We start from the raw sequence: 22,418 nt of genomic DNA, 5'->3' as shown, positions 1-22,418 counted from the left end.
CTATCTTGCAAGAGTGCAGAGCAGCCAGTGTCTGTCCAAGGAGAATTGTTCTCTCCAGGGGAAGAGTGCGGCTTGTTCCTGGAGGGATTTATTTTTATCTGTGCATGTTTGTCAGAGAACAAATTATCTTAGAGAAAAACAGAGGAGATTGTCATGTACTTGGGGTGGAAGATGGTGGGGTTTGTGACCATCCTGCCCTGAGGGAATGTCCTTCTGGGCTGGCCTTTGGGGACACTGAGGGCTCTTGTTCTTCAGCTCTCATTAGCTCCTGCTGACGTTTACCTGCTCTGTTGGTTTTATGGGCTGCATTTGCGATGGCTGTTTCAGTTCATGTTTCACAAGATACTTTAAATTCTCCCCTGGATGAATTACAAATTCCTCTGTTTCTGCTCTGAGAGGTACAGAGCTTTTGGAGGCCATAATTTTCAGGCCATCTGTGTGCTGTCTGTGTGAGTGACCAGCATCAGCATTCTGAGCTCGCAGTGCGACAGAACGGCCCCAAATCTCTCTGCAGCCTTCCAACCGTGGCTTCTGGAGTTGGGATTTTCTTCATTACAGCTGACCACCGAGCTATGCTTACCAAACCTGCTCCTTTATTAAACTGAATTATTGCTAGATCTAAATCCTGATCTTCTTGGTGTGACAGTATTTGTCTTTTGCCCCTAGCCCAGTCTCCCTTGCTGTTTTGTGTGGTTGGGAAGAAATCTTTAATAGCTGAGAAATAAAAAATGAGAAAACAGTAACAGTAAAATCTATACCATGAATTAAAAATAGGATATAAAAATAAATAAAAGACATTTAAAAATAAATACCAAGAGAATTTTCTCAACTTTAGTTTTGAAAATAGTATTTGTTGAGGTAATGCTTTGGCATCTTGAAGAAAATCTTGCTTAGAGCTCTTGCTCAGACTCTTGCCACTTTCCTCCTCATTCGTTTTCCTTTTCATGCTGTCTCTTGAACCCAGTGTGGTGCAAAGCTCCTCATCTCCCTGAAAAGTTTCAGTTGCAGCTTTCTTTCCACAGAGAGAAGAAGATCTCCCGCAGCAGCGCCCTGAAGGTCCTGGACCATGCCATGATTGGACCTGAGGGCACAGACAACTGCCACAAGTTTGTTGACATTCTTGGTCTGAGGACCATCTTCCCACTCTTCATGAAATCGCCCAAAAAGATAAAGAAGGTTGGAACGACTGAAAAAGAACATGAAGGTAGGCATGCTTCCTGACCTTTCTTAGTGCCAGGGAAGAGGTGAATGGAAGGCAAGTGTCTGAAAAGTACCTGCAAGGAGGAGGGGATGGCACCTCACAAGCTCAGCTCCTCCTCAGCCTGGAGCCCAGGCTGCCTGCCTGGCTCTGGGTGACACACTTGCCCTGCTTGTTTTGGTATCAGCACTTCCTGGCGATTCCATTTCATGTGCTGTTAATAAGTTATTTTACTCCTGTAGGGTCTGTTGTTTGAAGCTCTGACTCTTTGATGCAAAACTCTTTTGAAAAGAGTAATGAGGCAACTACAAATGTCACCTCAAAAGCAGTGTTTTCATGGCTCTGAGCACTGAAGTGTGACTTGATGAACATCAGGCATTGCAGAAATAAGCTGCATGCTTTTGAAGTTGCTCTTTTTTTCCTCCCCTGGAAAACTCTGCTTCAACAGAAATGTGCTGTGAAGTATTACTGAGGACCTTATGCTGAACTCAATCTAGGGTCATTCCCTCCTGCTTCTGGAAACATTACTTTTTCCATTTAGTTAATAATTGACTGTGACTTGGAAGAAACTTTAAATACTGCCAGTGATGCTTGAGGTTTTGTACTAGTTCATTACTCATCTTAGGCCTAGAAAGGGTGAATATTGTCCAAAGCTTGAAGAGGTGTGAGTGGGTCTCAGGCTTGCCTGGTATCCATCCTTAACTCTTGCAGCAAACCAGGGTAAAACAGAAGCCAGCCCTGGCTGCCAGCTTTGTGCCTTATCTGTCTTGTCTTGTGCTGCTTGTCTTGGGGAGATAGTGGTGAGGAAGAAATGCTGTCCTGTATTCTGGGGTTGAAAATTGCAGAGGTGCAGTTGTGCTTAGATGATGGATTTAGAGGATGTTTTGAAATCTGCATTTGCAGTGTGAAAATAAGGTTGTTTAATTTTTACTGAGAAAGCTCAAGCTAGAAGCTTCTGAGTATAGAGGGATCTGGGGCTGTGGCTTATGTTGAATGAAATGAAAAATTGACTTAATTTTTCAGTTTGGGAAAGTAAGTTAATCTCTCTTACCTGCTTTGTGTTGAGACTGCAGATGACATCTGTGTGCAGTCTTGGCTACTGTGAGGATGAGGGTGATAGTCTGGGAAGCCCTGAAGGGGTCAGTTCCTAACTTTTTCTGTGATAGGAAAAAAAGGCAAATCTGCCCTCAAACTGGAGTGATCCGTGCAAACAGGCTTCATATCCTACCTCCATCTCATCAATATTCAGAATAAATGGAGGACATTAAGATGAGTCCAGAAATCAGTTTTCTCATAATAAACTCTCCCTAAAATGATGTGGTAGTAAGTCCAATTTTCTTTGTTTTGCATTGCTGGGCAGGTGAGTTACTGAATTTCTAACGATGGGAGTTAATTGAGATGTTTAACAGGGTTCCCCTGGAGCCTGTCACAGCCATTGTCATGACATGTGTATCAGCAGCACAGTATATGTTTTTACTTGGCCAAATGTTGCTCCGGCACTGCAGCAATTGCTTTGTGCTCAGGGACGCTGCAGGTGGATGGTTGGTTGAGCCAGAGCAGGGCCCAGGCCCCTCAGTGCCTGCTGGGTTTGAAGGGAGCAGTGCAGGGCTGGCAGGAGGGAGGATCGATGCCCTCTGTGCTGATCTGGGAACACGCCGTGCATCCCTTTGTTTATTTATCAGAAAGAATGCTGGTATTCAGGCTTGTCATCCTTCCTCGTACAAACTTCTGCCTGTGTTCAAACTGTTTGGAAAAAATAATTAAGAATGAGAATGATCCTCTTCAGCAAGGAGGGTGATCATGTGTGTGTCAAATGGAGGAACACACTCCTTTGAAGGATTAACTGGCCTGGCTTTGTAGCACAGCCCCAGTATTTCTCAAAGAGCAGCTCTGGGAGCTGCACTGGCAACATGTTCCCTGTATCGCTGGAAACAGCTTGGGGGACAGTCCTGGTCAGCTGCAAGGTATGAACTCTATAATGGGCTGTTAACCCTGGAGCCTAATTATGGCTGCCTAGAAGATGACCCTGTTACAGTGCTTCAGCATGGGGTGAGGTGCCCAGCAGCCCTGCCAGAAGGTTTGTCCCTTCCAGCTGTCCTGGGCGCCCCTTTGTCTGCAGCTGTGGGGACAGGGCTGCAGGCAGCAGCAGAGACTCTTCTCATCAGCCATCTGATGTTCCATCTTTAGGCACAAAATCGTGTCTGATGGTGGTCAGAAAATACTCCTGTTTTTATTTTGTAGTCGTGTTGCTTTTTACACAGGAGATAGTCCATAAAATAATGTTTATTACATTGTCTTGAAGGCAATGTTCTGAATGCAACAAAATAATAAATACCCCAGTGAAAAATCTCATGTGATTGGTGAGCTTTTACTTATTACAGAAATTTATAATCCAAATTAAATTTGATAAAAATAACTTTTCTGTAATGTATTTCTCTCTTTTATTAAAAGCTAGCATGAAGGTGCCAGTGCTGGTTAGCTGCATTTTAAACACTGTCAGTGTTTAGAAATTATTTTACTCCAGGGAGCCAGTGAACAATTTTAAATCCAAACTGTGCATATTTATGCTTTATATACACTATGTAATTAGGAAAAAAGAAAGGGAAAATGTCTTAACCATCTTTATGGATGATCTGAGCCTGAAGATTTGCTTGGTAGTGTTTAACTGTCGACATGTTATCTGCTCTTGGATTTTGCTTGACTTTGTGCAGATCATTATATGCTTCTGAGGGAATTAGGTTTGGGAGAAAAATCTCATTTGAAGCAATTTGTTTTTCTGAGGCAGTGAAGAAAACTCTGAACAGAAATTTTTTTGGAGATATATATTGGAGAGGGGTTTGTTTCACAGTATTGGTGGGGTTCCCCAAGGTTCTGCTTGGCACTGGTGGAGCGGGTGGGAAGGTGGAAGAAGCAGGTTGCAGGAAGTGGAGAAATAATGGGAAGTATTACAGCAAAATGCATTTAATTCCAATAGATGCTCAGTGTTTGCTTTTGTGATTGACTGCTTCCTGCAATCTTCCTGATCAAGGATTGTGAACCCTCTAGAAGTGTAATCCAGATGCTTCTTGGTGGGATCTTGGCATAGATACAGGGTAAGATTTGAAAGAATGCTTCTGCTTTGTGAATTTTGAAATGCAGGGGATGCTGTATGAGTGTCTGTGTTCCAAAATCCCTTCCACTGCACAGCTGAGGGTCAGCTCATCTTCACTGTCTGTGAGGGTGCAAGAAGGTCTCTTGGTCCCAGACTTCCCACAGCAGCTGTTGAATGGAAGTGTGGGGTGTAGCTTTAAATTCTTGAATAGTCTCAGTGAGCCAGAAATGGAGGAAACATTAATTCCTTCAGAGTTAGAGTCGGTAGTGATGCAATCATAGCTTGCTTGATAAGCTGTATATCCTTCTGCTCTTCCTCAGGACAGATAGTTTGCAGTCTAGTTTTGCTCACTTGGAGAGTCTAATGAACTATAAAAGGATGTTTGTCCAATTCATCTTCATTTAAATGCTGTCTCTTGACTTACATGTCAGTTTTACTTAGGAATACTTAATTTGATAACTTGAGAATTAGTTCAGCCAGTTTCCAAATGAGAATTCCCGCCACTGTTTTTTTTTGCCTGTTTGGCCTCTGACAGTAAGGAGGCCTCTTTTGGAGATGGTTAAAAAAATGACAACAGCAAAACCCATTTCTTAGTAAATCTGCTGCTACTCCTTTGTGCTGTACACCAAAAGGCAGCAAAGCCCTTGGCATGAATTCCTGCTGCAGAACTAAGTTCCCTGGGCATGGAAAAGTGAAAAGGCAGCAACAGAAAGATTGCCTGATCAAAAGTATCTTTAGTAACTGAACGTTCTCTGCCAGCCAGCAGAAAATATTTTTCATGTGGTGGTCTTCTGCAGTGAATTCCATGGGAAGGCATCAGTCTGTTTAAATAGAACTTTATTATGCCAATTTGTTATTTTGCCATCATCCCTCCAGAATACGACAGGAATCTGTTACTTGAATGAGCCACGATGCCAGTACAGTGTTGAATTTATCTCAATTAAAGTTACCATTCTCTGTTACGAGAACATCACAAAAATAAGCTTCCTCAATTGGTAGGATTTAGTTTTCCATTCAGCACAGTGCTTGGATTCCAGCTCAACAGGGACATCATGTGTGGGCCATTTTTGACCTTTCCAGACCCCACTTTGCCAATCAGTAAAATCGGTATTTCTTAGTGTTGTCACTATTTTAAGATAAGATTTTTCTTGGCAAAATATTTTGAGGTACTTGAGTGGGCTGCTCTTTGAAGTATTGCTGCATGGGAACACCAGTGAGCTTGTTCTACGCTGCAGCACTGGAACAGCACGTCCCAGTCCCACCAGTGATGCTGGGGAACCAGATCACTCAGCAGGGGGACACATGCCTGGCCCCAGGAGGTTTTGGCAGTGTGGCCCTGGCACTCACTGGGAACATCCTCCCTCCCAGGGTTGGGAGCTGCTGGTCCATAGTGTCTGCAAGGGCTCTGTCCAGGTTTCCCAGCCCAGAAGCTGCTGAGTGTCTTGTGCAGGAAGGGCAGAAGTTAGTGAAAGAGATGGCTTTTCTTTTTTTTCCCCTGTTACTTTCCTGCTCCTAATTAGAAACTACAGTTTATCTTGAGAGTTCTTAGAAGACAGAAGGCTCTGAAATGTATCTGCTGGGTTCAGCACAATACTCTGCTCGCCACCTAATGGCTCTTGTCCCCCCACACCCAGAACCAGACCAGGATGCTCACCTCCACTGTCAGTATTGCAGGGGAGTATGTGGGAGCTCCCCCCCTGCTAGGCAGATGTCCCTTATAATGAAATGTAAAAAAAAAAGGGGAGGGGAATAATAAAGGGAGAGGAGTGTAATGTTACAGCTTGATTTGACAGGACCTCCTGCTGCTGCAGCTGCCAGTGCCAGCCATGGAATAGATTAATCTGTATTCCAACACGCCACGGCTGAAGTCAAGATCGATCTAATTAGGGTGTTTTAAACACTGCTTGCATGCTGAAGTCTTGGTGCCTGTCTGGAGAGGGAAGGGCTCTTGGGAATCTGAGGTGATCCTGCTCTGAGGAGCAGGACTAGGTGCAGCTGAGTGGACACATGGGATGTGTCCTGCCTGGAGCAGGAATGGGGCTGGCACGGGGCGCTGTGTGGCATTGGCGGCACAGAGGGTGGTGGTGAACCAGCTGATGGGCAGAAAATGGGGTTATCTGCTAATGAGAGACACTTTTGTCTTCCCATACCCATGAATTTGTGAGGTTTGGGGATGTTTATATGAAAAAAACAGTTGTTCTTGATGGATTACAGCATGATTGTGATTTGGGGGGGGGGGCATGAAACACAGCAGTGTGTTTTTTCAGGAAGCTGATCAAGAAGAAGGTCTAGGTGGTCCAGAAATATTTTTGTACAATGTTTTTTGGGGATTTTGACCAGGCAACTAGCTATTTCGTGGAGTTTGTAGAGTGATATGTTGAAAGAATAATCTAATTCTTAAAAAACCTGTGTCAGCTTCTTTAAGCTTCTGAATAGCTTTTAAGATTTTATTGATAAAATGGGTAAGTATCTGTGGATGAGCACCAAAGCAAAAATTATGGCTAAATACATCTCCTAGTAAAGGAGTATTAAAAAAAAGGCAATGAAGATACATCATTGGTGTGAATATTGCTACTAAAATACTGTGTCAACACTCCTAAACATTTCCAAAAAAAGAAGGTTTGGGGAAAAAAGTGTGAAGTACAGAATGCTGGCTTCTTCCTGGAACAGCAGAGCATCTGTTGGGATGTATTAAAAAAAAAGTCTTCGTTTTTGTCTCTCCTTTCTTTTTTTCCACCTTATGAAAACAGGATCTCGCAAGGTCTTAGGAGGCTTTTATATTATTTTTAATGTAGACACTTAATTTGGTTTGGTTTTTGTGGAATAACTGTTCCTGTGCAGCAGGAGCGTGCCCTGGCACACCCGGAGCCATCCTTCAGCCCCGTTATCCTGGTGGAATGACAGAGCAGCCGCGTGGTGCCGGCCACCCGATAAACCTGTTATCTCCCCTGCTCCTCCTGCCAGCAGCTCTCCCAATCTCTTTGCTACATGAAAAATTGACACCACCTCAGGCAGAAATCTGTTTCTAAGCAAGCTACATTTATAAGTAGCTAATGAAATGGGGTGTGTGCGTGCGCGTGTGCAGCCGCTTCTGTTTGTTGCCCTCCTGCAGCGTGCAGATAATCTGTGCTGCAGAGGGGCAAACTCAGCTCGGAGGGACAGCAGGAGGGGCAAACTCAGCTCGGAGGAGCAGCCTGCCAGCCTTGGCCCCTCGTGGCAGCAGGGCTGCCTGGGGCAGCAGCTCCAGCAAACATGTCGGCATCGCTTGTTCTTTGTGGGCTGGTGCCATTGATCGTGGCTTCTCGTGGCTCCAGGCCAGGCATTGCTGAGGAAATGCATGTTGAAATGGTTTGGTGGCAATAAAGTGATGATCCCTCTCCTCTGCACCTTGCATTTTCCTCTCTGAAAATAACAAGGCTTGACAGCTGTTCTCCTCTCCCCAGTGCTGTGGGTGAGGGAATGTTTATGGCCGTTATTGTTCATCAGTCTTAATCAGCAAAATTAAAGTGAGGACATCTTGGAAGAGTTACAGTTTTGAATATATGGAGATACCTGAAACATAAGGTCTCTGCTTAGACAGGAAGCGATACCAGAAGATTTGGCAAGGAGGAGAGACTCCTGCCTCTCTCATTTGCTTTGCACCTTTGTGCTTGGTTTTATTTCCCCACATTAAACCATATTCTGTTTGATGCTGCCAACATCATTCCTGGTGTTGGCATACACTGTGCAAATTATTTGTATCTCTGCATCTTCTGTGGTACCAGTGGTGCAGGAGTGTGCTGTGTGGCTGCTCTGCTTCCCTTTCACTAGAGGAGGAAGGTGGGCTCCTTCCCCGGGCTCCTTCCCTCACTTGGCAGCAGCTCCTGGAGTGAGTCTGTTTCTTCACCCTTGAAAATGTTCATGGGAAAGTGAGAGAGCAAGAAGGTTATCATGTGAGATCTAGACTTGAAATGTTTCAAACCCAGTATGAATTTATATGTACATTGTATATAAACTGCACATAAAACCAGTCAATCCTTCTGAAGAAACAAGGGCACAGGGAAGCACTTGCTTTTGTACTTTGCTGAAGTCTAGTACAGCCAAATATTAATGGTTGAAGAAGTGTAATGCACACTATGTGAAAAAGTGCCTTTGGATAAGGTCATGTTGCTCCTGTCCCTGAAGGAGCCAAGAGCTGGAGGCCCTGCTCTGAGCCACAGAGCCCAGTGCTGGGCAAGAGCTGCTTCCCCTGGGAAGGGCTGCAAGGCCTGGAAGCAGGAATGCTGTGCCTCCCGTGGTGGTTCCCCACCAAGGGACACCACTGTCCCTGTTGAGCTGCTCCCAAAAGCTTGATGCTGCTCCTCAGAGGCCTGTGCTGGGCTTTGGGGTCTTGGTCAGCTGCCTTCCAGAGGGAAGCTGTGCTGGGTATTGACACCTGTGTTGTCTTTTGGATACTTGCAGCCTTGGCTCATTGCTTGGCTTCAAGTAAAGCAGGTGTGCCAGCTGGGGAGGGACACAGGAGTGGAACTTGGGCTTTACATGAGGTGCTTTTCCCAGGTCACTGAGGAAAAAAAAAGCAGGATCCGTGTAGCAGGAGCAGAGCTGGGGGAGACCTCTCTGGATGGGCTGTGACGGGTGAGGAGGTGTCAGTGCTCCCTGCCAGCACCTGCTGCTCCTCACTGTGCTGCCTCTGCTCGGCAGTGCTGGGAGGGAACCAGGGCTCCTCTTACCAGCAGCTACACATGGTAGTGCTGGTAGTAGATTTAGTGGCATGTTACAGAGAAAATAAGCTCCTGTTCCTGATCTCAGCATGCAATTTTCATTTTGTATTTCCAGAACATGTCTGTTCCATCCTGGCCTCCCTCCTGCGAAACCTGAGAGGGCAGCAGAGGACACGGTTACTGAATAAATTCACAGAGAATGACAGTGAGAAGGTGGGTGCTGAATGTGTGCCTGCAGCTCCAGGCTCCCAGACTGGGAGGGTGCTTGATAAGGGCAGGGTGCCTGCACAGCTGCTGAGTTCCTGAAAAGCTGTTTCTGCACCTGCTTGTGGAGACTTGCACTCTCCTGGCCATCCTGCTCTCATTACCCACAAACTGGAGAAGGGGGATTCCTGTAGCACTTGGTGTCCCACATCACATATTCCTGTTTTCTGGTGCTCTTGCCCATGGTAGTACTGGTCCTCAATCCTGTCACTCTGCTGAGGCATGATGAAGCAACACAGGTGGTGCAGTGTTGTGTGGTGCTGGCTCTGTGAGACCAGAGCAGTGTGGAAAGGTGACAGTTTTTCTAGTAAAGGCCTCTTGCAGGGTTTAGGAATTGCTATAACACACATCTACCATCCCCTGTTCCTCTCCTAGATTGTGTCACATCAGTAGTGTTTACTCTGGGAAATTCTTTCAAAAATATTTACATGGTGGTGGATAGATCAAACAGCTACAAAACAGAAACAGCTTTTGCAAACCAGTAATTGCCAAGGGGTTTGTAAATTCTGCCACTGGGGAAATACTGTTTGCTTAGTTTTCCTCATTAGTGATCTTAAAGGTGTTTTTCATAACCTGTTCTACCCACTGCAGAAAACTTCCCATGCTAGGTGGGCTTTCAGTTGCCTAATACAGTTCAGAGGAGAGCAGGAGAGCTGTGACATGCCTGATACATTCAACTTAAGCTTGGCCACATACAGCATAGGCAGAGAGGTCTGAGGTCCAGGGAAGCTGGAAAAACACAGCTCAGGAAGGTGAGCCAGGGACATGTGTCTTTTTGCTGCCTGTTAGCTGGAGCTGATGGGACCATGTTGAGATGTGGGATTACACTCCAGTGCCTGCAGCCCCAGCGTGCTCATCTGAGCACACTTGTACTGTCCTTCTGTGATGTGTTCCTTCCTGCGAGTGACAGAATTGCCTGCTACTTTGTGCAGACTGCAGCTGGGAGGAAAACAACATAGCATGAAGGAGTAAAGATGATTGCATTGTTCTTTTTCTTGCTTAGATCTCTCTCTCTTCTGCCCTTGCAGGTTGATAGGCTGATGGAACTGTATTTTAAGTACCTGGATGCCATGCAGGCAGCTGATAAGAAGATTGATGGAGAGAAGCATGTATGTATTGTTTAAGTTTTGCCAGCTCATGTCTTCAGTCCCTCTGCACAGGCATGTCATCTGCACAGAAACTGTGGCTCAGCCAGGTCACTCTCCTGAACTGTGCCCTCATACCTGTGCTGTTACCTCCTAGATCTTGTTGTCCCTCTCTCCAGCTTCTAGTTAACTTCAGATAAATGGGCTGAGAGCTTTACAGGTGGTGCTTGTGGCCTTTCCTTAGAGTGAATTTTCTTGGGAGGGCCTGAGTCTGTGCTTCCATTTGCCTTCCCTTTTACTTGGCTGCAATGTTGCTTGGTTTGGCAGATGGAGAGAGAGCGAAATGCAGAGAGACAATTACACGATCATGCATGAGGCCTCCTGCCCTGCTCGGCGGAGCTCTGAGCGGCGAGAAAGCGTCTATTCTGATGAGTTAGGTGGGGCTGCAGCCAAGGGCTGCTGTGCTCTCTGCACGCCAGCAGTGAATCGTTTTGAATGACATGAGCTTTGGTACCACACGGTCTTCCTAGAGCTGGAACAGACTTTTTGAAAGAGAACGAGCTGTTGGGAGTCAGGAAGCAGCTTGCAGAGCTGTTAGTGAGCTTGGCCGGCTTTCCGCAGGATGATCTGGATCAGCACTGAGGAGGGGTGTGGTTAATTAGCACGGACGGGCACTAATCACCGCGGCCAGCCCGGCGTGCCCGGCAACAGCTGCCGTGCCCTCCCTGCTCCGCAGCCCAGGGCGCTGCTGCTGCCCCCGCAGGCACCGGGAGGGGTGAGACCAGGCGGTTCAGCCTGCGGGCTCCGCAGAGGAGCAGCCTGCACCTTCCCTGTGTGCTTCCGCGCTCCGTTCATCCTCGGAACACAGCGAGGAAATTATTTATTCCATGCGTTTTGGTGTTGGTCTGGGGGGGTTAGAATTCGAAGCACTGAATGGGCTTTTCAGGCTCGGGTCTTGCCGAGTCTCAGCAGCTGCTGTGCTGAGCCCTGTGACGCGGCACAGAGCGGGTGTGTGCCCTTCACCCAGAGATCCCAAACAGTCTGCAGGTGTTAACACCTGTAGCAAGCAGCCAACACGAAGCAGAGGTGAAGGGAATTTGAGTATGAAGTTTGTGTAGAAGTTCCTTTATTAATAATATTAACCCCTTTGTGTTTACTGAGGCACAAGGAAAGAGAAACCCAAGAACCTCAGGTTCTCCTCCTGTGTCCAGAGGCCACTGTGCTGTTTCCTCACTGCAGGGCTCTGTAGGTGGGAAAGGCAGGAATAAGTGAACCTCAGCTCTTCACCCCTAATAGAGCTCGTAATAGGATTTGGCAGAAACATCTCATGTGCAATATATTGGGCACAACATGTATGAAATACCATGTTGAGGTTCATTCCTAGCTTGGAACACCCTTGGAACGATTGTTTGCTTTGTTTTGAAGCATCCTCAAATAGTCAGTGGGCTCAGTCTCCTGAGAGTCTCCACTGAAGTGGCTCAGGGTTTTCCCCATGCAGAAGTAGGCAAAAGCCATCTTTCTGTCCATCAAATCATGGCATTCTCTGGCTGTGACAGGATTTACCGAGCACTTTAATGTTTCTGGCTGTGGCACATGAGTCACTGAAGTGGACGGAGTGAACACTTGGTCCTTTAGAAACTGTGCTTTCACCTGGGGGCTTTTGACCTTCCTCTTGCAGTAGAGCACATAGTATCCCACAAATCTGGTGAACAGATCCTCACCGTTCCCCCTGCTCCAAAAAACAAGATACCTGATGTGATTTTACAGGTTCAGTCTGTGCTGATGAGAATGAGATCCAGGTCAGATGGACAGAGTGTCCTGCAGAAGTCTTGCATTACAAGAGGTGAAAACCTGATTATGCAAGGAATGACTGAGTGTATCATAGCTGGTGTTTTATCTTTAGCAGTGCAGCTGGCATAAGAAGCTCCTGCTCTTGCAGTTCTCTTCCTTTTTAATTTTTCTTTTAGCTTGGCTTATTTTAGTGATCTGGTTTATAGCCCAGCCCTTCAGCCTGTGGCAGTGGGGGTGTAGGAATAGCTGAGGGTCAAAGGAAGGGGAGAAATTTCTGAAGCCAGCTGTTTCTGAGGTGGAACAGTGATAATGAAACTGTACCCTTAGTCTGGACAGTGAAATGGGATGAGTTCCCCTGAGGCCCCTCTTGGTGTTACTCACTTGTTTACTTCTGTGAAATCTATTCAGAAGTGATCAGAGATGATAACTTCATGAATACCCTAATTGCCATTTGAAACCCTGGAGCAAAGTCCATATGAGCATTTTTCTCCAACACCTGGTGCCTGTCTTAGCACTTTGCTCAGAGTTTTTAGTTAATGAAACCTAGAAAAGACCTTGTTCCACTCAATACTTGAATTCTTTCTGTAGGAAATGGTGCACAGCCCTAAGAACACCCTCTAAAGTGAGGTACAATGACAGGCACCAGCAATAGCCTTAGTGATCTCTAAAGATGGCAGGAAGAGACAGGAGATGGTTTAATATTTTTATAGTTCCACAGAAAATTATGCTCAGCAGGTTTATTCGATAAAATATTCTCACCAGACACTTTGTGCTATAATGACTTACAAATTACATGCTAATTGTGCTACAGTTAAGTCATTCCATCCTTGAAAGGCAGAGGTGGAGCTCCAGGCAGGAGAGCAGTGTCCACACTCAGGTGCCTGTGATGGGGATTTGTACCAGCCCCTCCTCTCTGCTGGGTTCAAGGGCTGAGGTGCCGGAGCTGCACCGAGAGCAGGATGTGGCTGTGCTGCTGCCAGCCATGGACACCCTGCTGGGGGGGACCTGCCCTGCTGGGGGGGGCTGGTTCGTGCTGCTGGTGCTACCAGCTCTGCAGGCAGTAAGCTGAGTTGACCTTGGAACTTTCTTGCTGAGATTGGTGGGTCTCTAGATGTCACAGCTGCCCTAACGTGGTGCCTGTGTCTTGCTATTGAGGAGCTGCTGCTCCATTTCTCTTGGCTTGGAAGCAACCTCTGCCTTGTAGCAATGGCAGTGAGCTTCTCAGCTCTTGCAGGTTGGTGCCTCAATTTACAGGAATTCAAGCATGTTTCTGCTTGTAAGGCAGAAATTAACAAAGTCCTTCTCACAGCAGAGGACTCTGGTGGTTTCTTGTGTGGTTCTGAGAGCTTCTGGGTCCCCTTGGTGTGACCTGGCTGCCTCCCTGCTCTCCTGGCTGAAACTGAGTCTGTGCCTGAGGGCTCACTCCTCACCATTCTGTGTTCCAAGGAGAGCAGGGTCAGGTTGCTGAAGAGACTACATCACCTGCAGCCTCTGTGTGTTGGAGAAATCCTGAAAGCAGATGGTCCTGGCCAGTCGTTGTGATGGTCGGAGTTCCTGAGGTTTCTGCTTGCTCCTCTGCTCTTGCAGCTGATGGTCCTTGTATCCTTCATGTCCTTTTGAACCAAAAGCTTGGTGATGACTTTAATTTAGCTATTAGCTGGACTGAAAGCACGTCCTGAGTGTGGCTTGCATCCCTTGCCCCTCCCCAGTGATACAGACAGAAAGGGACACAGTAAGGGTAGAGGATCTGTGCTTGGTGTAGGAGACCATGACAGCTGTTTTCCTGCATGGCCATTCAGAGCCTTCTTTCTGGTGCCCTGGGCTGGCCTCACCATCCCACTGGTGGGGGAGTGACACCAGGATCCTGCCTTGTTCCTTGTTGGTGATCAGTGCCCAGCCTGTCTGCTCTGCCCAGCCTCACGGTGTGCTGGGGGGAAGGGCAAGGGGGGGCAGTAGGAGGATGCACAGGGTCTTTGGGGCCCCGCTCCAGTGACCATGTGGAGCAGATGTGATCTTCCATACAGCAGATCCATTGTGCTCTTCAGTTTCCAGTCTCTGCTTGACACTCTGAGGCCTGTCAGTCCTGCCTCATTATTGTGAGAGAAGCTCATTTTAGCTTCAGAGAAGCCCATCTTACTGCTGTCTTCTCCCATCAGCAAGGGGCATCTCAGTACATATTGTTGGCAGATTAGAAATGGCACCTGAGTGCTCATTTGGAGGTTAGTGACTTGACAGCTTTGAAAGAGAGACAAAGTGGAAAGGTGGCTGGCTGTGTGGTGCTGTGCTGGGAGGCACATTAGCATTTAAAGGGTGGCTGTGGTTTAAAAAAAATAAAAAAGGCTGTGAAAAAGCATCTTAAAACTGTACTTGTCTTCTAATTCACATCTGTTTCATTTACTGGCACGAAATAATCTTGCCTTTCTGTTGAGAGGGGCTGTTGTAACTGCTGCCTCCTCTGTGTAATCAAGCCCGCAGTTACCTGGGCTCGCTCCTGTGATGGTCGCGCTTGGATCAGAATACAGAGCAGACACGGCCTTTGTTTCCTGCTCTGGAGATTCAAAATCCTGGCCTGTCCTTATTTTTCTGTTCAGGAATTTAGCACTGTTGAGAAGAGCAGCCAATAAGTCTGTGTGCAGTGAGGAGGGAGAGGAGCAGCTCAGGAATTGTCTCTCTGGAATGGGGGTTTGATGTTTCAGGTGAAGGCTCCTGCTCTCTCTCTAGCTGGGCTCCACTGCTCAGCTTTAGAGACCAGATTTGACCAGATTCCTGAAATGTGGCCTGGATGTCAAGTGAGGGAAGTCACTCTGCACAAAATTGGCTTTCTGTTTTTCTTGGCAAGAGCTTGCATGTGGGTTTTGCCCAGTCATGACATGCTCATGATTTTGAGAACTTGGAGCAAACAGCAGTTGTGTAAGCACCGGAGTCCTGGGTTGGGCTCTGGTGCTGCAGGGTCCTGCAGAGGGCACAGCGCTCGGCTTCATGGCACTGGTAACTGGGCATTGGTTTGGAATGTAACGTGTTCTTCCACTGGCAAGCAAGATTTCTGGGAGGAGAGAAGTGTTTCAAGACCAGTGCTGTCCTCTCAGGAGGCTCTGGTGAGCAGCTGTGCCTTGAAACCACCTTATCACATTTCTGTGCAGTGAGCGCCCATCGTGCCCCCTCCAGTGAGGGGTTAATTTTCCTTCTTGTGCCTGAAAGACTCTCCCTATAATGAGATGTGAAGCCTTGGTGTGACAAAACAGGAAAATTTGATAGCCTAACTGAGCTTTGGTGCCAGTGACCTTGTGTGTGTCTGTGCCAGGAGCCTGGGTGCCCTGAGGAGGTGGTTCTTGCCGCGCTCCGGGCACGGTGCTCGCTGCTGATGGCTCTAATGAGGAAATATTGCTCCTCTGAGCAGGCCCACCTGCCAGCCTGCTGCCTGATAAATCATGAGCTGCAGCGAGCTAGCAGGGCCTGACAGGCTGCTTCCTTTATTTAAGAACAAAACCAAAAAACAAACCCCCGAATGCAAAAGGTCACCTGTGACATCAGTTACTTCAGCTCGTCGGTCACCGTGAGAATGAATGGGAGGCTGAGGCGGTGGACGTGGCCACCTTCTTGGGGGGGAAGCTGCTCTGGGCCTGCTCCCAGGCTGGCTTTGCCAGGGCTTTGAAGAATATGCTCCATCTGAACAAGACAAATGGGATGGCCTTTTGTGTCCTGCCTTCGGCCTCTGTTTGGGCAGGTCTTGCTGGTGAAACACTGTAGGTGAGGAGGAAGAGCCAGCTGGAAGCTGGTGGCTTTCTGGGGTGGGGTTTGGCCCCATCGAAGCTGGAAGAGGAAAGAAGGCTGGGCGTGGTGGGGCTGTGCTTCTGCTGAGTTGTGGGACCTGTTTTCTCCTTCATCAGCCACTGATGAAGTTGGAAGCCTGGAAGGTCTTTGAGCCTGCTGGAGTCCTGTTCTGCACTGCTGAACAGCACCCTCAGATGGCCAGTAAAAGAGCAGGTTTTTGGTTCCATTTTGACAAAGGCATTATGAATAATAGACACACTGGTTTGTTCCATATTCATAGTCCCTAGTCACTTGATTTAGAAATATGATTTGTATGTTGAAATTAAAATTTTAATTTTCAGGTGAACACAGTTCACAAACAGTAAAGACAAAGCCTGTTCACAGCTGAATGAAACGTTTTGTGAATGTCAATGAATTATTTAAAGTGCTTCTCTGGCGAGAAACGTATGGATGTTAATGTTTTGAGGAACAAAGCATTTATTTAAAAAAACTGCTAATATCACCACATTTTGCCACTTGTAATGGGAAGTAGTTTGGAGACAGGCATCACAGCCCTTCTTCGTGCTGCTTTGCAGGACATGGTGCGTCGGGGAGAGATCATAGACGATGACATGGAAGATGAGTTCTATCTGCGCCGCCTGGATGCTGGTCTCTTTGTTCTACAGCTCATCTGTTACATCATGGCAGAGATCTGCAATGCCAGTGTTCCCCAGGTAAAGCTGTATGCAAGGTTGGCAGATCGTCTGTGTTTCCATTCATGATATAAAAAAGACACTAAATCCTTGCAGGAGCTGCCTCCTTGCGTAATCTTCTCTTTAATTCCCTTTATGGGAGAAAGCTTCCTGCTTGTTGCACTTGTGTCCCTGCAGCTCCATCAAGTTCCAGCAGCCAGGAGGGTGTTAGTAGGTACAGAAACTGATCATTATAGCTGAATTTGTACATTCTGCCCTGAGCGAGGTCACAGTTTGAGATGCAAGGCCCTGTTGATACCACCGCTGAGGGAGTGGTGGAAGGGAACGTTCTCTCAGGAGGTCTCACAAAAGCACAGGCTGCATCAGGTGACTTGTCTCATTCTGTGCAAAATGCTGCATCTCTGCTGGTGTGAGTGCACTGGGGTTTGTGAATATGTTCTGTGGTTCCTGTGCCCTGTGCCTTCCTGTTTCAGGGCAGGTGCACTGGGGCTGTGGACTTGCAGAGCTGAGTTGGGTTTTGTGGTGCTCAGTGTTTCTGCTCTTCCCTCAAAGTGGGAAAAAGTGGGGCTGGGCATGGCTTTGTGTTGTACTGAAGATTCCTTTATTCTTGTTCCTATCCCCCATCAGATTCGTCAGAGAGTCCATCAGATTCTGAACATGAGAGGCAGCTCCATTAAAATTGTTCGACACATCCTAAAGGGTGAGTTGGGGTATTCTGGGCACATGTCCCATCCTGACCAGGGACAGCCTGGTTGTCACTTTGTAGGCTGAGCCTTCACACATCATTCTTCTGGACTTGATGAGCATCTCCAGGCAGCATTCAGGTAGTGTTGTGAGGTCTGGGCAGGGTTGGAGTCTCCCTGCTGGGAGGCACACTTTCCCCTGGGATTTGGAGGATGGCTGTTTTCTGCTGTCAAGGACCAGCATGTTGTGTCATGCTGCCATCAGCTGCAGACTGGCTGGGACTTACTGCTGACATTGGCACTAGAGTAAATATTTAAGGGAAGTGTGTGTGCATGCTGGAGGAAGAATAGTGGAGTCTCATCTTTCATTAACATGGCCCTGCACTTTACCATCTGCACCATATTAGTATCTGTGGTGTATTTGTCTTGTTCTTAGTGTCAGATTAATATGGATTATAGCATTAAAGTATCCTCAGTAGCTTTAAAATGTAGCTGTTGTGATTTGCAATCCCAGTTTTAAAGTACTGCTTGTTATTTTTAATGCTTATGTTGAATTAGAGCAGTACTTGTTTGAGCTCTGGCTCGCCTGTACCCTGAGTGTCCGTCAGTCGCACTGGGGAGGCAGAGGGCAGGACTGGGACTCTCCCCACAGCCCCTCCGGGGCTGAGCTGCTGATTTGCTGCCTGCAGGAGGTGCCTCTGTGCTGAGCAGGGGCTTGTGTGGGACTTGTCTGCCCCTGGGGGGCTGTGTGGCTTTCAGTCGGTGTGAGGAGTCTCTCTCATTCTCTCTCTCCTGGAGAGAAAGGAAGGTTAGCAGCATCTCCAGAGGTGCTGGGCTGTGGGCTGGGCTGTTTGGGTGTCTGCTTTCTTTGGGAATAGCAGTGATGTTCTCCTGGCCTTCTCTTCAACCCCCTTTGAAACACTGGCAGGTAGAGGCGGATTTTTTTCCTGTCATGATTCTCCCTTCCCATATGCAGGGAGGTAGGGGATCAGAGGATGGCTGGTGGGATGAAATTAAGAATCATTTTCTGACAGTGTGAGATTACCTGCAGCTATAGGCAATCTCTCTGGCCCTTGTCCTTTGCCAGCAAGTGCAAGTTAATGCCTGCTGATGAACAGGGGGGAGAGGAGAGGATGTCTTTTCTGCTATTAGTTGTGATACTTGACAGTTCCTGCCTCTGAACAGTCCATTTCCAGCTGAAGCCATGGCTCACACCCTTGTTCAGATTTCCACACTTGACCTGAGCTGCAGGTGCCTGAGGGATTTTCCTGCCTGGTGTTTGCACACCCTATGTTCATGTCTTTGGTTTGCTGATTTACAAACTCAGCTGAGCAGCAGGGCAGCTGCATTAAATGTCATCTGATTCTTTCACAGCCAGTAACTTGCAGTGTGGAACTTTTCCAGTGTCACGTCTTGTGACCTGCAGGTTGTGCTGCAGGTTCAGAGCTCAGCAGAAATGTGTTCTCTGCTTGAAGAGGCCACAAATGGTGTGTTGATAATACAGGTGATGGGTACAGTATTTGGGGCTCTGTCTTGGCTCTCCCCACACCTGTTGGTTTTAGAGATTTGTGCCACCACAGTTGTCAGTGGCTTGAAATTTGTTGGTGGGCCCTTGTGAGACACTGGAACAGGGCCCAGGAGATTCCTGCCAGGTAGGAGTAGCACGGAGCTTGTCTGCAGGCTGGGCTGGTGACATGTAAGTGTTTTGGCAGTTACAGACCCATGTCCAAATGTGTCATCAGTGTAGATACACCAGCTTTGCACAGAAGTGACTCACAGACAAGGACCTGCCTCTCCAGAAGGGCTGGTTCCTTCAACACAGCTTGTCTGTTAGAGCAGTTTGTGGTGGACCTCAGAATTTGCCTCCTGGGAGGGCTGGGGGGCAGTGAGGGGTCTCTGACACTTAATTGGTGTCTGAACCATACAGCCCTCTATCCCAAATGAGGGAGATGTTGGAAGCCTTAAGCCTTGGCTGCAACCTTTCCAGGCCACTTTCCAACTTGCTCAGGACAGATAAGGACTGGTTTATTTTTACTTTTTGTTCAGTGTTTTGCTCTTGTTCGGTTTTTATTTTCTATTTTTGCATACTAATTAGGTGCTTGGTTTTTAGTTTGATTTTTATGGCCTACATACTCTCCATGTTTCTCTGGCAACCTGACAGTTGATGGATCCCTTGGGGTTGCTCAGAATTACTTATGATGCGAGTAAGGAAGCAAGACTGTTTTCTTATGGTAGGGCTTCTAAGGGGGAGGAGTGGGCAGGGAATAACTGAGGGCTGATCAAGTTTATTTCTGCAGGCTGGCCAATCCTCCCTCAGTTCCTTTTTCTTGAAGATCAAAGATTACTTGCAATGGGACAGTTGGTTTAACTGTCGAAGAAAGGGGCTGAACAGAGTGCGCCTTGGCTTGGGGGGGTGTTCTGGGGTGGAGACAGGTCTTCAGGACAGCAAGTGGTGTCTGTGTTCTGGGGCAGTTCCTATTCTCCATCCCTCTCCTTAGCAATGGAGGGATGCACAGACCTCTCTAGAGAGCAGTACTCAGCCCTGGATTGGGAGGGCACATGCTCCTCACCACGGCAGAGAGCAGCCTATGGAGCAGCTCATGGACCTGCTGCTGGAGGAACCCCTGGGAGCCAAGGAGCTGAGCTCCCTCCCTGGCAGCACCGTGTGGTACCTGGATAAACTCCTGGTTTGGGGAAAGGTAGTGGGCACCCCAGGTAGCCAGGAAGGTGGATTACTTCCTGAATGTTATAAACCAAATCTGTTAGCACAGGTAATCACAGAAAAGGTAGGTGTGTTATGAGGACTGTGCTAAATTTCTCCTATGGCCCCCTCAGTATGTGTAGGCTTTATGGCTTCCAATATCCATTACAAGCTTCAATATTTCCCTATTGATTTTTAGTCTTCTGTAACCATTGTATTTTGTCTAATGAAGCAGAAACCAATCTTAGGTCCTTTCCCTTTGTGTAGCTACAGCCGTGTGCAAGCTCTGTTTAACTGTTTGGCAGAGGGAGCTTGTGATTTTTTTTTTTTGCTGTCTCACTGAAGTGGTGGAATTTTAAATGAAAAAGTAAATAGAGAAAACCTCAGTGGGAGAAGGGGTATTTTTTAAGCCTGGTTCTGAAGGTTTTATCTGGTCTCCTCAAATTAACATTAGCAACTCTTGGTAACCCAGTGAAACAGTCTGCCTTGGGAGTCACTGGGATTTTAGTCTTTGGAAGCCTAAATATTTAGTAGGAAAAAAGCCAAGCTTTTGGACAAGGTTAGAGGAGGAATCTGTGCCTTGCTTTTGTCTGAGTGCTGCCACTGGGACCGTGGAAGGGCAGTGTCATTGGTGGCACTGGGCTGTTCCCCTGGTGAGCTGCATGTTCCAAAGCAAGCCTGGGAGGCGGGTGACCCGGCTGGACAGGCAGGGAGTCCCCTGGGGCTGGGGCAGCTCTGCTGAGACCTGCTCTGGGGAAGCACAGGAAGGGCTGGCTGGGCACAGAGCTGCTCCTCCAGCACAAAGCTCTGGTGCTGCCCCCGGGGGCCAGGAGAGATGAGCCACATGCCCGTGGGGATTGTCCCCAGCCAGGAATGGGTGGCAGCTCTGGGGAATTTCTCCTCTGCCTGAGGGAAGAGTTTGCTGTGCCAGCCCCTTCTCTGGGACAGGAGGTCAGGTTCACTTGCAGCAAACCTCAGTGTCCCCACCAGCTCTTGTTACAGGTACTGAAGCAGTTTATAAATATTGAAAAGATTTCTCCCAGAGGCCCTGGCAAAGAACTCCTTGTACACAGAGAGAGACAGTGCACACAGGAGGGAAGACTCCCACATCAGCTAACTTCTCCCTGTCCTCACTCTTTTCAGTGCTCTTATAATAAAGGCTTTGATGGAGCTCAGAAGCATGTAGCAGTGCAGAACGTATAAATATTAAAGCAAACTCTCTACAGCAACTTACCATTCAGATGCTGAATACAAGCTGTTCTGTTTGTTTAGGAAGAAGGGAAAGAATGTGAGAAGGCGGAGGCTGGGAAGCACTGTCTAACCAGGCAGTCTGCTCCTGATTCACTGAGATTTGTTCAGCTCCTTGCTTTCACAGCTCAAAACCTCCTTTTCATTTTTTCTTTTTAAACCATCTTTGAATATGCAGGTTCTGGTGGCAGGAAGGAGGGAGCTGGTGCAGGGATGAGAGCTGCTGGCTTTCAGTGAGTGTCAGGAAGGAGAGCTGCAGAGATTTTTGGTTCCACAGTGTCTGTGTGCATGGATGGGCAAGACCTTGACCAGGGTCTGGCAACCTCTGCCTGAAGACAAGGAGCTTGTTTTGTAGCTACATGTAAACTGATGCGTTTTCTTCCACATGGGTTAAAGGCACTTGTAGACTGGTGCATTGGTCTCCACTTGACAAAAGTCCTCATTTTGGGAGTCTTGGACATCAGCAATCTCTAGTAACTACAAAAGCTTCTAGTGAGGGGTCAGTAGGTGTTTGTTATGGAAAGCTTTAAGCCTGGGAATGGGGAGGAAAACCGTCAGTGCGCCTTGCATAAGTTCCCATTCAGTTGCTTGCAGGGATATAGGCTCAGGTTCTGCTGTGGTGTCTGCAGAAGTTGCCCATGGTATGTTAGGATCTCACTCAGAGCCTGTTGTCCATCTGCTTTCCCCCCTGCAGAGTATGCAGAGAACATCGGGGATGGGAAGAACCAGGAGTTCCGGGAGAGTGAGCAGAAGAGGATCCTGGATCTGCTGGAGAGTTTCTGAGGACTCGGGGGCCAAATTCCATGTCTGCCCATGAGGTCAAGGCATCTGGTTCTCCCTTCTCCTCCTGCTGCTGCTGCCACCCTCCTCCAGCCCTGATTGTGTGATGAAAGTGATGTTTCTATGAAACTGCTTCTAAATGAGATTTTGGAGATATTAAAGATAGTTGGCTTTTTTTTAATTCCTCGTTTGTTATTTCAGTAGTCTGTTGTGGGTGGGATTGCAGCCACACACCCTGTGCTGGGGCAGCTCAGGATTTTTCCTTTTTTACATGTTTTTTTTTCCCCAAAATCAAACTGCAACCATCAGAGGGACGGTAGAGAGGGGGCCCAGGTAGCTCAAGAGGTTGTATGCAAGTTATTCCAGCCTGATACGTTAATGAAAATGTACAACCCACTGTGCTGCTGTGACCTG

At 47.6% G+C, this 22,418-nt stretch overlaps 1 protein-coding gene across 1 annotated transcript in view; it reads left to right on the top strand.

Annotated features, from left to right (window-relative positions):
* CTNNBL1 (catenin beta like 1) overlaps nt 1-22,185 on the top strand; it is a 47,711-nt gene extending 25,526 nt beyond the window's left edge. The window contains exons 11-16 of the mRNA XM_051633039.1: nt 1,023-1,204; nt 9,105-9,202; nt 10,282-10,362; nt 16,476-16,613; nt 17,220-17,292; nt 21,919-22,185. Of these exons, the coding sequence (XP_051488999.1) occupies nt 1,023-1,204; nt 9,105-9,202; nt 10,282-10,362; nt 16,476-16,613; nt 17,220-17,292; nt 21,919-22,007 (661 nt within the window). The 3' untranslated portion in view covers nt 22,008-22,185. The remainder of the gene's footprint in view (nt 1-1,022; nt 1,205-9,104; nt 9,203-10,281; nt 10,363-16,475; nt 16,614-17,219; nt 17,293-21,918) is intronic.
* Nucleotides 22,186-22,418: the final 233 nt, after the last annotated feature.

Source organism: Apus apus, chromosome 15, assembly GCF_020740795.1.
Source record: "Apus apus isolate bApuApu2 chromosome 15, bApuApu2.pri.cur, whole genome shotgun sequence".
NCBI classification, from domain to species: Eukaryota; Metazoa; Chordata; class Aves; order Apodiformes; family Apodidae; genus Apus; species Apus apus.
The sequence above is the reverse complement of the archived record's forward strand: the minus strand, read 5'-3'. Positions and strand labels throughout refer to the sequence as shown.